The 18,090-nt window shown below is 42.5% G+C and overlaps 1 protein-coding gene across 1 annotated transcript in view; it reads right to left on the bottom strand.

Moving 5' to 3' along the window:
* The window catches only part of LOC127572587 (signal-transducing adaptor protein 1-like), a 94,096-nt gene that overhangs the window by 42,558 nt on the left and 33,448 nt on the right, over window positions 1–18,090 (bottom strand). Inside the window, exons 4-5 of the mRNA XM_052020006.1 lie at window positions 8,246–8,421; window positions 7,310–7,441 (exon numbers count right to left, since the gene is read on the bottom strand). Of these exons, the coding sequence (XP_051875966.1) occupies window positions 7,310–7,441; window positions 8,246–8,421 (308 nt within the window). The remainder of the gene's footprint in view (window positions 1–7,309; window positions 7,442–8,245; window positions 8,422–18,090) is intronic.

The raw sequence follows: 18,090 nt of genomic DNA on the forward strand, positions 1-18,090 counted from the left end.
TATATCTTATCCCTCAGAAACCTCTCCTGTAACTTACCTATCACACATGATAGACTTACTGGCCTATAGTTCTCAGGCTTTTCTTTGCAGCCCTTCCTGAATAAAGGCACAACATTTGCTACCTTCAGTCTACTGGAACCTCATCCGTAGCAAACAATGATGCAAATATCTCAGCCAGGGTTCCAACAATTTCTTCTCTAGCCTCCCACAGCTTTGTTGGAGATTTGTCTACCTTTGAGACGTTTTTAAGATATCCAACACATCCTCTACTGTAATGCAGACTATTCCCAAGACCTCCCCATTTACTTTTTCAAGGTCTTCATGTCTTTGTCCATGGTAAAAACAGAGCAGAAATATTCATTAAGGACCTCGCCCTTCTTCTAAGGCTCCACACAAAGATGTCCACTTCGGCCTTTGAGGGGCCCTATTCTCTCTCCACTTACTCTTTTTCTTTAATATACATAAATTCTCCTTAATCTTCTCTGCCAAAACTATCTCATGCCCCCTCTTTGCCCTCCTGATTTCTTTCTTGAGTAAATTCCTGCATCCCTTCCCAGCTGCCTGTACCTGACCCATGCCACCTTTTTTCTCCTGGCCAGGGCCTCAATATCTCTCATCATACAGGGTTCCTACCAGCCTTGTCCTTCACTCTAACAGGAATATGCAGACCCTAAACTCTCGTTATCTCACTTTTAAAAGCCTCCCACTTGCCGGAGGTTCCTTGTCCCGGAAACAACCTACTCCAATCAACCTTTGCAAGCTCCTATCTCATACCATCAAAATGTGCCTTGGCCCAATGTAGAACTTGAACCCATGGACCAGCTCTGTCCCTTTCTGTAACTATTTTAAATGAAAAGAGTAATAGGATTGAGCAAAGTTCGCATGTTGTTACGTAAGTTAAATTATGTTTGAATAATCTACTGGAGTTCTTTGAGGATGTGACTAGTAGAATATACAAAGGGAAAACCAGTGAATGCAGAGCATTTGGATTTTTGGAATATTTTCAATATTTTCAAGTGGTTGGCAACAAGGTTAAAGCACAGGAATTGAGGGTAATATACTATCATGGATTGACAAAGCAAAGAGTGGGAATAAGTATATCATTTTCAGGATGCCCGACTCTGACTATTGGGATTGGCATTTGGACCCCAGCTATTCATGATTTACATCAATGATTTTGCTGAGGGAGTTAAATGTCATATTTCCAAGTTGGCTGATGAAACAAAACTAGGTGCAATTGTGAGGATACAGTCAAAAAATTTGATTTATTTCTTTGAAGAGGTAACAAAGAAGATTGATGAGAGCAGGGTGGTAGACATTTTCTACATGGACTTTCGCAAGGCCTGTGACAAGGTCCCGCATGGTAGGCTGGTCTGGAAAGTTAGCTCACATGCAATACAGGGTGAGCTACCAAATTGGACACAAAGAGCAGAGGATGATAGTACAGGGTTATTATTCAGATTGGAGGCCTGTGACCAGTAAAGTGCCACAGGGACTGATACTGTTTATCATCTATATTAATGATTTGGATGACAATATTGTTAACATGGTTAGTAATTTTGCAGTTGGCACTAAAATTGGTGATGTAGTTGACAGTGAAGATGGTTATTTAAGATTACACCAGGGTTTAGATGAACTGAGCTAGTGGGCTAAGGAATGTCAAATGAAATTTAACTCAGACAACTGCGAGGTGTTGCATTTTGATAAGTTAAACCAGAGCAGGAGTGACGTAGCAAATGGTACGGCCCTAGAGAGTGTTGGAGAACAGAGAGTTCTAGTGATACATGTACATGGTTCCCTGAAAGTGGAGACGCAGGGTGGTGAAGAAGGTGTTTGGCACGCTTGCCTTCTATGGTCAGAGCATTGAGCATAGGAGTTGGGACATCATGTTGCAACTTTACAAGTCATTGACGTGACCCCACTTGGAGCATTTGTGCTCAGTTCTGTTCACCTAGCTCTCAGAAGGATGTCATTAAGCTGGAAAGGATGCAGTAAAGAATCATGAGCATATTACTGTAAATGGAGGACTTGAGTTATAAGGAGATGCTGGATAGGCTGGGACATTTTTCCCCAGGACCGTGGGAGATTGAGGGGTGACTTTATAGATGTTTATAAAATCAAAAGGGGCATAAAATCAAGAGGTGGATGGTCACAGTCTTTTTCCAATGATATAGCAATCGAAAACTAGAGGGCATAGATTTAAGATGAGAGGGGATAGATTTAAAAGGGACCCGAGGGGCAAATTTTTCACACAGAGTGGGGTACGTTATATGGAACAAGTTGCCAGAGGAAGCTATAGAGGTGGGGACAATTACAATGTTTAAAAGACATTTGGACAGGTATATGGATAGAAAAGGTTTAGAGCCAAATGCATGCACATGGGACTGGCTTCAAGAGTCATCCTGATCAACATGGACAAGTTGGGCTGTAGGGCCTGTTTCCATGCTGTATAACTCTATGGCACATATAATACAATGTGAGGAAATATAATGTACAAAACAAAATATTTTTAATCAGTGAGAGATTGGATGATTTTGATGTTCAAAGTGATCTAGGTGTACATAGTAAGCCAACATATAGGTACAGCAAGCAATTAGGAGGGCAAATCCAAGAAAACTACAGGAAGCTAGAGAAGAAATTGCGGGAGCCCTGGCTGAGATATATGCATCACTGTTTGCGACGGGTGAAATGCTGAAAGTCTGGAGGATGGCTAATATTTTAAATATTCTTTATTTAAGAAGTGTTGCAAAGAAAAACCTGGGAACTATGGATCAGTAAGCCTGACATATGTTGTAGGTAAATTACTGAAAGGGATTCTGAGGGATAAGGTATACATGCACTTGGAAATACAGGGGTGGATTAGGGATAGTCACCATGGCTTTGTGAGTGGGAGATCATGTCTCATGAATTTGATTGGCCTTTTTGAAGAAGCAACCAGGAAGGTGGATGAAGACAGGGTGGTAGATGTAGTCTATATGGACTTCAGTAAGGCGTTTGATAAGGTAGGCTGCTATGGAAAGTTAGATTACATGGGATCCAGGGAGAGCTAGCTAATCGGATACATAATTGGCTTGATGGTAGGAAGCAGGTGGTAATGGTGGAAGGTTGTGTTTCGGACTGGAGGCCTGTGATTAAGGATGTGCCGCAGGGGCTGGTGCTAGGCCCATTGCTATTTGTGATCTATATCAACGATTTGAATGAAAGTGTACAAGGCATGTTTAGTAAGTTTGCAGATGAACTAAAATAGGTGGTGTTGTAGACCATGAAGATGGTTATCAGGAATTACAGAGGGATCTTGATCAGCTGGGTAAGTGGGCTGAGAAATGGTAAATGGAGTTTAAATCACTTAAGTATTTGTTGCATTTTGCAATGACAAATCAGGGTATGACTTTCACAGGGAATGGTAGGGTCCTGGGGAGTACTGTGGAACAGAGGGATCCAGGAGTACAAGTACATAGTTCCCTGAAAGTGGCATCACAGGTAAGCAGGTTAGTGAACAAGGCATTTGGCATGCTGGCCTTCATCAGTCAGGGCACTGAGTATAGGCATTGAGATGTTATGTTGCAGTTGGACAAGACATTGGTGAGAACACATTTGGAATAATGTGTTCGGTTTTGGTTGCTCTGCTACAGGAAAGATATCACTAAGCTGGAAAGAGTGCAGAAAAAATTTATGAGGATGTTGCCAGTACTTGAGGGACTGAGTTATAGGGAGAGGTCGAGCAGGCTATGACTTTATTCATTGAATTACAGGATAGTGAGGGGTGATCATTTGGAAGTGTATAAAAGCTTGAAGGGCATAGGACAGGTCTGGGGAATCAAGAACTAGAGAGCATAGGTTTAAGGTAAGAGGGGAGAGAAACCTGAAAGGCAACGTTTTCACCCAGAGGGTGGTCCTTATATGGAATGAGCTGCCAGAAGAAGTGGTTGAGGCAGGTACATTAATACGATTTAAGACACTTGAACAAGGTACAGTATATGGATATGAAAGGTTCAGAGGGATATGGGCCAAATGTGGGTAAATGGGACTAGCTTAGATGGGCATGTTGGTTGGCATTGGACCATAGAGTCATAGAGCAATACAGCACGGATACAGGCCCTTCGGCCCAATGAGTCCATGCTGACCACTGCGGCCACCCAGCTGTCACAATTTCCTCCATCCCATCCATATCCCTCCAAGCCCCGTCCCTCCATGTGTTTCTTAAATGATACTATTGTACCTGCCTCAACCACTTCCTCTGGCAGGTCATTCCATATACTCACCACCCTCTGTGTGAAAAAGTTGCCCCTCAGGTCCCTTTCCCCTCTCTTTCCCCTGGATGCAGGGTAGATCTTTCCCCTCTCACCCTAAACCTATGCCCCCTAGTTTTGGACTTCCTTACACTGGGCAAAGGACTGTTACAATCCACCTTATCTATGCCTCTCATAATTTTAAACACTTCTATAAGGTCGCCCCTCATTCTCCTAGGTTCTAAGGAATAAAGACCTAGCCTGGCCAACCTCATCCTATAACTCAGGCCCTCTAGTCCTGGCAACATCATTGTAAATCTTCCTTGCATTCTTTCAGGTTTAACCACGTCTTTTCTATAATAGGGCAACCAAAACTGTACACAGTACTCCAAGTGCAGCCTCACCAATGACTTATACAACTGCAACATAATGTCCCAGCTCCTTTATTCAGTGCCCTGCCTGATGAAGGCCAGCGTGCTAAGTGCCTTTTTCACCACTGTCTACCTGTGATGCCGCTTTCAACAAACTATGTACTTGTACTCCTAGGTCCCTCTGTTCCATTACACTCCCTAGTGCCCTACCATTCACAGTACAAGTCCTATGCTGGTTTGACTTTCCAAAATGCATCATCTCACATCATCTGTATTGAAATCTACTTGCCACTCCAGTTGGGCCGAAGGACCTGTTTCTATGCTATATGACCTGATGACTCTATAAATGGTATGATGGCCTTTATTATGAGAGGGTTTGACTACAGGAATAAAGATGTCTTACTGCAAGTAAATAGGTGTCAATAAGACTGCACCTACAGTACTGCATACCGTTTTAGTCTCCTTAACTAAAAACGTGCTATAGAGAGACTGAAGTGAAGATCAACGATACTAAGGACGGTAGGTTTGCTGTAAGAGGAGAGATTTAGTAGACTACTCCTGTACTTTCTAAAGCTGAGATGAATGAGATCTCATTCAAACTTGCAAAGTTCTTACAGGCTCTACAGGCTGGGTGCAGGGTAGATGTTTTCCCTAGCTCATGAATCTAGAACAAGGGGGTCACAATCACTGGATAAGAGGCATTTAAGTAGCCATTCAAGACTGAGATGAGGCCCAATTTATTCTTGAAAAGGGTGAAGAGCCTTTGGAATTCTCTGTCTCAGCAAGTTCACGGAGTTCATTTGAAGCAGAAATTGAGAGGACATTGGGTTCATACTGGAAAATGGCATTGAAGATCAGCTATAAACAATAAATGAAGGAGCAGGCTCAAAGGGTCAAATGCCCCTTCCACTGCTCTTTCTTATGCTCTTAAACCCTGGTTTAAACCCACTCATTTGGAATGAAAAGAGATGTTTTGGTCTGCCATTTCTCACCCTGCCCAATTTTACCACACTCTCTCTCTCTCTCTCTCTCTCTCTCTCCACCCACCCCCCCCCCCCCCCCCACCCCCCATCCATCACCAATCTCAATTTCTCACTCTGCAGGCTAAAGCTACTCATGGACTGAATCAGGATTTAAGACTAAATAGCTACTTAAGTCTATGCACTGAGAAACCAGCTCCAATTTCCATATTTTAATCAAACATGTTAAGCTTCATGCATAAGTTTGTCATTTTCAATATGTTACAATGATATTAACATGTAATGTCAGCTCCACAGATTTCCTAAGCTTCCTGAAAATTGCCACTGTAGCTAAGGGCAACATATAATAGAAAATGAGAGGAATGAATCAATCTCAGGGAACTGTGCCACAATTGCATTCCAGCCATGTCACACAGAATACTTTCTGGTGCTTGATTATCTTGTTGACTGTCTGTCACTCCTTCTTTGTATTTCACACTGACAGCCTGCACAGGTTATGTCCAGCTATCAGTAAAAGACAATTATGAGAAAACAGAAGCTGCGATCACTCACATTTCAGGATACTTTGGACAAGTTCCCACAGTCTAAATACAAGTTGTTTCAAAAATATTTTGAATTAAAGTTTGCTGTAAATGAATGTATTTCTCAGCACATGTGTACTTCTTTCCTCTATGTTTTAATCTACCAAGGAATAAATCAGTTTATAATTTAAAACAAACAGCACTTCATTTACTACCTGCCTGTAGAGACTTTAGAGAAGTACAGATGTTTGAGACACGGAGATTTGCCTCAAATCACAAAGGCCTTCAATAGTTACACTCCTGTGTTAAGCCACATCGCAAATAAATGTAGAACACTGGGAATTAATTCTTTTGCACACCATTCCTCATGAAAGTAAGATGTTCATATCACATTAGACAGGGACTGACTACAATGAACACACGATTTAGGCAGGGACTGACTACAATGATACATCTACCAAAGTTGATATGACTTGCACAGATTAAATTGATTTAGTGACTTTGGAACTTTCATTTCTAAGTCTTTGTGCCATAGAGGTTTTCCCTGAATTATATCTGTGATATAGATTAACTGACTGATAGAACATAGAACAGTACAGCACAGGAACAGGCCTTTTGGCCTACAATGCTGGGTCCAAACATGATGCCAAATTAAACTAGTCCTCTCCTGTCTGTACATGGTCCATATCCCTCCATTCCCTGAATATTCATGTGATTGATTGATTGCTATGAATACTCAATTACAGTATTATTTTACCTTGAAACTAACAAAAAGGACCTTGGTTTTATTTCTGCCTAACTATTCCAATCTTTAACTGCAGCACTGTGAAACTCAGTGCATTAAAATAAATGAGGCATCATCATTTAGCCTTCTCCACCCTAGGCAAAATAATTCTAGCTTCTCTAATCCCTAAATATAATGAACTCCATCACCCTTGGTATAATTCTGGACAATTTCTTCTGCAATATTTCCAAGGTCTTGACATCCCTCCTAAATTTTGGTGCCCAGAATTATTCAGGATTAACCAGCAACTTGTAAAGGTTTAGCATTATCTCTTTGTTCTTCACAAGTTCATTCACAATGTTGAGGATCCTTTGTGCTTTTCAAACTTTTTTAGCTTGTTCTTGAAATCTCCCAACAATGATCCTGCACCTCCATTAAAAGTGCCACATTTACTTCACATTGCCTCTGCTCAGACTATATCTACCTGTTTTGTGTGATCATAGTAGTGACAGAGTAGTTTGAATTCTCAGTGGAAGGTCTTATTATCAGGCTGCCATTTTCAGGGTGCCTTTCCAGCATAGCTTCAGCTTCATTGCGAGACACTTTATAGAAGCACCTGCAGGAACAGTAAAAGTGAACGTGAATATGAGTTATTTACTTTAACTATGCATTGGTAACTTGTGCTACACTTCAAGGAACACAGTTACAGAGATGGGCAGGGTCACAGGATGAGGCCATTTGGCTCTTCAAATGTGATTCGGTTAGTCTTAGACCCCTGCTTTTCTGTTGCCCTCCTACCCCAAAGTTATGCAATATCTTTCCTTTCAAGAACATATTCAGTTCTCTTATGGAAGTTACTTCCTCAGCTGTTTCTACTACTCGTTCTGGCAGACTGTTCCAGTTCATTACAAAATAATTGTGTTAGATAAGTAGTTTAGTAAAGATTTTGTGCATATATTACTAATGATTATTTATGTAAAATGTTCTTTCACATTCTTCATTTCCCTCTCTATACTTCATTATTCACAATTCCACTTAAAAGCGTAAGCTTACATTAATGCAAATCAAGTCGATGTGATTTTTCCAAAATTAAAACACTCCGACATCTTAAACCCCTGCAGTGAAATAGGCTTGCCAGACTCATCTAGGTTTCAAAATGATCTGAGCCATGTGATAATTTTACAATCTCAGTCTGGTATCAGGCTGGTTTGGTAAATACTTTCCACAATACTAGGGTTGGGTTATTATGGGGCAGATCCAGAGAATATTATTTGGCATTGCTTCTCAGTTTTCACCAATTTAAATGTTTTACCAATTCAAACCCGTTGACCAAATTACACCTTAACCTTTATACTCAAGAGAATACAAACTAAGTTTATAGAATTTGCCCTCATAATTTTGGTGTATTAGTTTTACATACTCTGGCATTGTGTTCAATAAATCATCATACACCTCTGGATCAGGTTTCTCTACCAAAAAGCATTGTGATTCTTGTCTCCTTGGTGCAGTAGACTGACGTTCTTTCTCTCGTGCAGCCACTTCTTTCAGACGTAGGATCTGCCCAGGCAGTAGTGACAAAGTACTGGGAACCTCCAGCTAGTAAAATTGGACAAAAGCAAACTTCTAAATCAAATTATTGACATAATTGGCAGCAGGATTGGGTTTTGTGCAGTAAATATCCATAAAGTTTAACACTTTATAATGATTACTTGTTACTTGAGAAGAGGAAAGAATTATTCTAAACTTTCTGGATATTAGAGGTGAAATCAGATATTCAGTTTTACAAATTATATGCTTCAAGAGCTATTCAAAGGTTTGTACCACATCTATTGGAAAAATATTCGCTGCTGCTCTCATCTTAGGAGCAATAAATAAAACAATAACTTGCATTCATAAATCAGATAATTGTATTAGTGACAGAGATTATCAGTAAAATATCTCTCTCATGTTTGTGGATTGGATAATGGACTCACTCAGTAAATGGCACATGGCCTATTTGTGGTAGACTTCAGAGTTTCAATGTTGTGTTGCACTACAGTGTTTGATTGGACATCAGCAAGATGCTTGTGACTAAATCTGATCTATCCTGGTGCACAGAATCTGTACATCCTGCTGAGTATGTAGAAGGTAGAATAGTGTTTTTAAAATTTTTTTAAAAATTTTATTTACAGTGTGGTAACAGGCCCTTCCGGCCCAAAGAGTCCGCGCTGCCCATTTTAAACCCCCATATTAACCTACCCATACGTCTTTAGAATGTGGGAGGAAACCGGAGCACCTGGAGGAAACCCATGCAGACACGGGAGAATGTACAAACTCCTTACAGTCAGCGACAGGAATCGAACCCCGATCGCTGGCACTGTAATAGCGTCACGCTAATTGCTACACTACCGTGCCGCCCCGTACCGTACCATAGCACAGCAACACACCTTTCAGCCCACGATGTTGTGTCAAACTAATTAAACTAGGAATTAAATGCCTAACTAAACTAGTCCTTTCTGTCTACACAAGTCCATATCCCTCCATTCTCTGCATATTCATAAGAGCCCTTTAAATGCCTCTATCATATTTGCCTGATGGCAACGCATTCCAGACACCCACCACTCCCTGTGTAAAAAAACTTGCCCCACACATCTCCTTTGAACTTACCCCCTCTCACCTTAAATGCATGCCCTCTAATATTAGACATATTGACCCTGGGGAAAAAGATACCAGCTGTCTCCTCTATCTATGCCTCTCATAATCTTATAAACTGATCAGGTCTCTCCTCAGCCTCCACTACTCCAGAGAAAACAACCCAAATTTGTCCAACCTCCCTCTAATCCAGGCAGCATCCTGGTAAACCTTTTCTGCATCCTCTCCAAAAGCCTCCACGTCCTTCCTTTAAAGGGATGACCAGAATTGAATGTAATGCTCAAGATGTGGCCTAACCAGAGTTTTATAGAGCTTCAATATAACTTCCTGAGTCTTGAACCCAATGCCTAGACTAATAAAGGCAAGCATGCCATATGCCTTCTTTACTACCCTATCAACTTGTGCAGCCACTTTCAGGGAGATATGGACTTGGACCCCAAGATCCCTTCAACGCTGTTAAGGGTCCTGCCATTAACTGTGTACCTTTACATTTGATCTCACAAGTCTCACACTCGACCAGATTAAACTCCATCTGCCATCTCTCTGCCCATATCTACAACTGATCTATATCCCATTGTACCCTTTGGCAATAGAACCATAGAACCATAGAACCATACAGCACGAAACAGGCCCTTCGGCCCACCATGTTGTGCCATCCATCAGACCAGCCTCACACTACCTAACCCCTTCCTCCCGCATATCCCTCTATCTCACGTTCCTCCATATGCCTATCCAACAAGCTCTTGAACCTGTTCAATGTATCTGCCTCCACCACCACCCCAGGCAGTGCATTCCATGCACCAACCACTCTTTGGGTGAAAAACCTCCCTCTAACATCTCCCCTGAACCTCCCACCCATAACTTTAAAGCCATGACCTCTCGTCTTGAGCATTGGTGCCCTGGGAAGGAGGCGCTGACTGTCTACTCTATCTATTCCTCTCAGTATTTTATATACCTCTATCATGTCTCCTCTCATCCTCCTCCTTTCCAGTGAATAAAGCCCTAGCACCTTAAGCCTCTCCTCATATTCAATACTCTCCAATCCAGGCAGCATCCTGGTAAATCTCCTCTGCACCCTCTCCAATGCCTCCACATCCTTCCTATAATGAGGCAACCAGAACTGAACACAGTACTCTAAGTGTGGCCTAACTAGAGTTTTGTAAAGCTGCATCATCACCTCGCAGCTCTTAAACTCAATCCCCTGACTTATGAAAGCCAACATCCCATTGGCCTTCTTAACTGCTCTTTCCACCTGTGAGGCAACTTTCAATGAACTGTGAATATGAACCCCCAGATCCCTCTGCTCCTCCACACTGCCAAGTACCTTGCCATTTACCCAGTAGTCTGCCCTGGAGTTTGTCCTTCCAAAGTGTACCACCTCACACTTCTCCAGATTGAACTCCATCTGCCACTTGTCAGCCCAGCTCTGCATCCTATCAATATCCCTCTGTAAGCTCTGACAGCCCTCCACACTATCCACAACACCGCCTATCTTAGTGTCGTCCGCAAACTTACTAACCCAGCCCTCCACCCCCTCATCTAAGTCATCTATAAATATCACAAAAAGTAGAGGTCCCAGAACCGATCCCTGCGGGACACCACTAGTCACTGCCTTCCAATCCGAGGGCACTCCTTCCACCACAACCCTCTGCTTTCTACATGCAAGCCAATTCCTAATCCACACAGCCAAGCTTCCTTGGATCCCTTGGCCTCTGACACTATATTCAACACTATCCACAATTGCCACCAATCTTTGTGTCATCTGCAAACGTTTTAACCCATCCAGCCATGTTTTCATTCAAGTCATTTATCCAATCACTAACAGCAGAAGTCCCAGTAAGGATCCCTGCGGAACACCACTTGTGATGGACCTCTAGCCAGAATAAGTCCCACAAACCACTAGTCTCTGTTTTCTATGAGCAAACCAATTCTGAATCCAAATTGCCAAGTCATCGTGGATTCCATGCATCATAATCATGAGCCGATGAGGCTCATCACAAAGATGAGCTGATCATGTGGGACCTTGTCATACACCTTACTAAAATCCATGTAGACAACATCCACAGATCTACCTTCATCAATCACCTTCGTCACCTCCTGGAAAAACTCAATCAAGTTAGTAATACATGACATGCCTTGCAGAAAGCCATGCCAACTGTCCCTAATTAAGACATGGTTCTCCAAATGCTCATAAGTCCTAATCCTAAGAATCCTCTCCAATAGCTTCCCTACACTGGCATAGGACTCACCAGTCTATAGTTACCAGAATTATCCTTATTTCCCTCCTTAAACAATGGAACAACATTAGCTTCTCGCCAGTCCTCTGGGACCTTGCCAGTAGCAAGAGAGGACACAAGGATCTTGGTCAAGGGCCCAGCAATCTCAACTCTTGCACAAGGGCCACACCTTACATCTACAGCATTGATGCAGATACTTTCCAGTTTGTGCTAGTCAGCTTTTGGATCAAGTTGATAATTGCGTTCCTTTTGCCAGCTACCTTCTTTAGGTGGATTTTGATGATTAGGGTGTGATCTAACATCCCTCTGAAGTAGGTTGAAGTGGAATCATAATTTTTCATTGATGTGAAAATAAAACCTACAGCGTGTTTGCGCCACATATTTTATTATATTGGAAGGCAGTAACCGTTGATTCCTGGGGGTTTGGCTTGAACCTCCCACTTTCCAGAAATGTTCCACCATAGGTTCTTTTAAAGAGAGTTAAAATTGTGGCAAAGGCAAGGTGATTACATAAATTGGTGTGAGTCTGTTGGTCAGCATATTTTTTGTCTAGATAGTGCTTAGGTGAATGATGAGTAAGATAGAGTCATGGAGTTGTACAGTATAGTCATCATGTCTATACTGACTATCATCCTTATCTATACTAAACCTATTTGCCTGCATTAATTTCACATCCCTCTATGCCTTGCTCATTCAAGTACCCTTCCAGATGCATCTTAAATCTTGTTACCGTTCCTGCCCCCACCACCCATCTGACAGACCATTCCCAATAGCAACTAGTCTTTGGGTGGAAAATTTATTTCTCAGATCTCTTTTAAGCCTCCTGTCTCTCACTTTAAACATATACCCTTGAATTTTATACACTCTTACCATAAGATAGTGGTCCAATGTCCATTTCACACATTGTGTTTTAGTGCAGGGGATGAACTTTAGGAGTTTCAGCAATAGGTCTTTAACTCAGGCTGTGTTGCAGACTGATGACAGATGTAAAAAGGCTGCGATCTGGTCTCAGCATTTGTTGGTCACAGCATAATCCTGGCTCAACACTAACTTTATTTGTTGTAAGTTGAAAATTCCAGATGTATGTAGATTGAGCACCAGAACAGTACCATGCTTGTCAGATTTGAGTAGGGCAAAAACAGATAACTGGAGGAAATGGACAGTTAACGTTTCAGGTTGAGACCCTTCATCTGGGCTCAGAATCTGGTCCAGGTGAAGGGTCTCGACTTGAAACGTTGACTGTCCATTTCCCTTCATTGATGCTGCCTGACCGGCTGAGTTCCTCCAGCATCTTGTGTGTTGCTCCAGATTCTGGCATTTACAGACTCTTTTGTCTCCAAAAACCAAATTCCATGACATTGTTGTACAATTTCATCAGCTACAGAACCCCTTGACATTCAACTGCTGAAGAAACTCTAGGGTAAATGTCATATTTGCCCACTACTTTACTTCATTGCAGCTAATCCTTCCTTCACTTCGCTATTCTTGTAGCAGTGGGTTCTTATGGAGGAATTGAGACAAATGTAGTTCACACCTGTTGTATTTATTGAATGGTCTTTGAGTATCTCCAACAGTTTCGGTCTCTGAAGTAGGGCCAGACCTTTAAGGGTCAATATTCCGCTGAGTTATTATACCCAAGATGTTGTAAGAAGGCCCAGGCATGATGACTAGATTGACTATATTCCAACTTTGAACACACTGGGTAGTTGATGGTCAGTGATGAATCAGTGGGCTGAAGGGCCTGTTTCCACGCTGTATCTTTCTATAACTGATTATGTTGTTGGAATTGATCTTATAATGTTGTTGGAATAGACTTTTGATCTCTTTTGTCCCAAAGGGAGTATATTCTTTCAGGCAGTACAACGTCTCAGTCAGTTTAATGGAGCATAAATAGACAAGAATTGTCATTGGGTAAGAGAATGGGACATTACAGCAACTGATCAAAGAGATAGGTCTATGGAGTGACTTAGAGGAGGACAGGTGGAGAGGCTAATGAGTCATTTTTCAGGTGTAATATCTTGTCAGGTAAAGGGATAGAGAACTTGGAAAAATGTCCCTTTCAGAGACATATTTTGTTGAAGGATTTTTGCAATAATGTATCCTAACCCAGCATTTAACTCCAATATACCATGCTTCTCAATGGAAAAATAGTTAATAAATTTACTGTGAACTGATTGGTGAGTTGAAGAGGTCTGCTTCTTGAGAAGAAATAGCAAGTCATTCAGATTTATTCTGTTTTGGGATCATTTAAGTAACAGAAAATACCACAGTTGATTCATTCACATTTTATGTTTATAATCCAAAAGTTTTAATTATACTTATTTGAATTTAGTTGGACTCCTTAAAAATGAAAATCAGCCCTGTTAACAGAAAAGACACACAAAGCAAATGTTCCATTTTATGACTAGAGTAGTTTGTAATGTAATTCATGTCAATAAGGAAGTAGTTGAATTGTTATTTGAATAGGGCTGAAAAACTAAAAGGTCTGCATTCAATGGCTAATCATTAACTAAATGCTGCACGTGCTACACAGGAACAACCTTGGATTTTACATTTAAACTGGGATTGAAGGATCCAAAGTCCAAGCACTTCAAAATGCAAAATTGCAACATTCAGTATAAGAAAAAAACTCTGGTTGTGAGGAGAAATCACTTATACTGAACCAAGCTCTCTTGTCAGCTTGAGTATGAGATAAATCCAATTCTATCACCTTTTCACGATAACTATTTTCATTAAAGAGTCCTCAAGTCACATAGAACATGGAAGCAGGACATTTGGCCCACCATATCCATGCTGACCAGCGATCACCCATCCACATTAATCCCATCTCCCAGAACTTGGCCCAGACCCTTCTATGCCACAGCAATTCAAGTGCTCATCTAGAAACTTCTTAAATGCTGTCAGTGACACCGCTTCCAACACTCTCTTGGGCAATGTATTCCAGGATGCTCACCCCTCTCCATGTGAAAAAGGTCCCCCTCATATCCCACCTGAATCTCTTCCCACTTATCCCAAATCTACATCCTCCTGTTTTGTTTACCTCTGATCTGGGGAAAGGTTTCCTGCATTCTACCCTATCTATACCCCTCATAATTTTAGATAGTTCAATCAAGTCCTCCGCCACTTCAATGAAAACAGAACTAGCTTCTCCAGTCTCTTGTAACAACTAAATGCATCATCCCCGGCAACATCCTGGTGAATCTCCTCTGCACCCTCTCCAGCACTATCATGTCCTTCCTATAGTGTGGCACTAAGAACTACATGCAGTACTTCAATTGAGGCCTAACCAAAGTTTTATAAAGTTGATTCATGAAGGCCTGCATTCTATGTCTTCCTAACCACATTATCAATTTGTGAAGCCACCTTCAAGGATCTCTGCTGGAAGTGCTGCTGGTAGGTTAAAGTGCAGGCTTTGGTGAAACTCAGACTTCGATGAGGAGGGCAAACAGCAACAAGGTAAGGGAAAGGTAAGGTTTTTTCGTAAATCCGCTAGCTTATTAAAGGGCCAATAATGGCAGTCATGGAGTGGTATGGTCGTCTTGTCAGATGCAGGAGATCCAGGATCTTCCACATCTGACAAGTCTTATTCACAAATGTGACAAGTTATCACAAGTGGTCAAGTGTCACTCACGACTATGTTTGTAGGAAGTGTGCAGCTGCCGCTCCTCTCAGACTCTAAGACCAGAAGGATCAGTTGGAGCAGGAGCTAGACCTGCTGAGCAGCATACAGGAAGCAGAGTGTCAGAGGTTAGAGTTTCAGGGAGGTAGTCACACCAAAGTTTCAGCCAGGTAAGTGGGTAACCACCAGGAGAGACAGACAGATAGTGCAGAAATCTCCTATGGCTATCCTCCTCTCAAACAAGTATACCAGTTTGGCGGGCATGGTAGCGTAGCAGTTAGCGTAATGCTATTACAGCGCCAGCAACCCAGGTTCAATTCCGGCTGCTGTCTGTAAGGAGTTTGTATGTTCTCCCCGTGTCTGCAAGGGTTTTCTCTGGGTGCTCCGGTTTCCTCCCACATTCCAAAGACGTACGGGTTAGCATGTTATGTTGGCACCAGAAGTGTGGCGACACTTGCGGGCTACCCCCAGAACACTCTACGCAAAGGATGCATTTCACTGTGTGTTTCAATGTATGTGTGACTAATAAAGATCTTATATTGTTGGGTGGAATAGCCTCTCAAGGGAAAATAGCAGCAGCAGCCCAGTCAGTGGCACCACAACTGGCTCTGCTGTAAAGCAGTGTATGGAAAAGTCTAGGCATGCAATAGAGAAAAAGGACTGGGGCACAGATAGACGTTTCTGTGGCCGTGAGTGAAACCCCAGGATGGTGTGTTGACTCCCTGGTGCCAGGGTCAAACATATTTCTGAATAGGCACAGGATGTTCTGAAAGAGGAGGCTGAGCAGCCAGAGGTCACAGTACCAAAGACACAGACAGGAATGAGATTAGGCCCTGTAAAGAGGAATTAGGGAGTAATTTCTCCCTGTGCCATGAGCTAATGAGGCAAGAAATAGAAAGATAGCAAAGTTAAATGTGTGGCTAAGAAGCTGGTGCAGGAGGGAGGGCTTCAGGTATGTGGATCATTTGGCTCTCTTCTAGGGCAGGTGGGGCCTGTACAAGAGGGTTGGGTTGCACCTATGCTGAAGGGGGACCAATATCCTGGCAGGGATACTGGTACTTGGGAGAGTTAAAACTCGTCTGGCAGGGGTTGGGACCAAAAGCAGTAGTGTGGCAGGTGAGAAAGATAGGGTTGCTGGCGCTGTTAAAGCAAGAAAGTTCAGTAGACAGGACAGCAAGACAGGGAGAGAGGAAGGTCTGATAGACTAAACTGCATTTATTTTAAGGCAAGAAGCCGGATCGGTAAGGCAAAGGAATGGATTGGTACATGAAACTGGGATATTATAGCCATAACAGAAACATGGTTAAGGGATGGCCAGAACTGGCAGCTCTATATTCAGGGTATAGATCTACAAGCGTAATAGAGGTGGAGCTAAGAGAGGAGGGGGAGTTGCGTTTTTGATTAGGGAGAACATCATGGCAGTAGAACATAGAACATAGCACAATTCAGGCCCTTGGGCCCACAAAGCTGTGCCAAACATGTCCCTACCCTAGAAATTACTAGGCTTACCCAGAGCCCTCTATTTTTCTCAGCTCCATGTACCTATCCAACAGTCTCTTAAAAGACCCTATTGTATCTGCCTCCACCACTGTTGCCGGCAGCCCATTCCACGCACTCACAACTCTCTGAGTAAAAGACTTACCCCTGACATCTACCCTATACCTACTCCCCAGCACCTTAAACCTATGTCCTCTTGTGACCACCATTTCAGCCCTGGAGAAAAGCCTCTGACTATCTACCCAATCAATACCGCTCATCATCTTATACACCTCTATCAGGTTCCACCTCATCCTCCGTCTCTCCAAGGAGAAAAGGACGAGTTCCCTCAGCCTGCTTTCATAAGGCATGCTCCGCATTCCAGGCAGCATCCTTGTAAATCTCCTCTGCACCCTCTCTATGGCTTCCACATCTTTCCCGTAGTGAGGTGACCAGAACTGAGCACAATACTCCAAGTGGGGTCTGACCAAGGACCTATATAGATGCAGCAATACCTCTCGGCTCCTAAATTCAATTCCCCGATTGATGAAGGACAATACACCATATGCCGTCTTAACCACAGAGTCAACCTGTGCAGCCGCTTTGAGTGTCCTATGGACTCGGACCTCAAGATCCCTCTGATCCTCCACACTGCCAAGAGTCCTACCATTAATACTATATTCCGCCAACATATTGGACCTACCAAAATGAACCACTTCACACTTATCTGGGTTGAACTGCATCTGCCACTTCTCAGCTCAACTTTGCATCCTATCTATGTTCCTCTGTAACCTCTGACAGCCCTCCAAACTATCCACAACACCCCCAACCTTCGTGGCATCCGCAAACTTACTAACCCACCCCTCCACTTCCTCATCCAGGTCGTTTATAAAAATCACAAAGAGCAAAGGTCCCAGTACAGATCCCTGAGGTACACCACTGATCACCGACCTCCACGCAGAATACGACCCTTCAACAACCACTCTTTGCCTTAGGAAGGATATTCTTGGGGGATCATCTAGTGAGGCTATGTGGGCAGAACTTAGAAATAAGAAGGGGGTGATTGCTTTGATGGGATTGTATTATAGGGCCCCCTAATAGTCTGCAGGAGTTAGAGGAGCAAATATGTAGGGAGATGGCAGATAGCTGTAAGAATAATAGGGTTGTAATAGTTGGTGATTTCAAATTTGCACCACATATTGACTGGGACTGCTGTAGTGCAAAGGGCTTGGATGGAGCAGAATTTGTTAAATGTGTCCAGGAAATTTTTCTCAAACAATATATAGATGGCCATACTAGAGG

Source organism: Pristis pectinata, chromosome 7 (genome assembly GCF_009764475.1).
Source record: "Pristis pectinata isolate sPriPec2 chromosome 7, sPriPec2.1.pri, whole genome shotgun sequence".
In the NCBI taxonomy this organism is placed as follows: Eukaryota; Metazoa; Chordata; class Chondrichthyes; order Rhinopristiformes; family Pristidae; genus Pristis; species Pristis pectinata.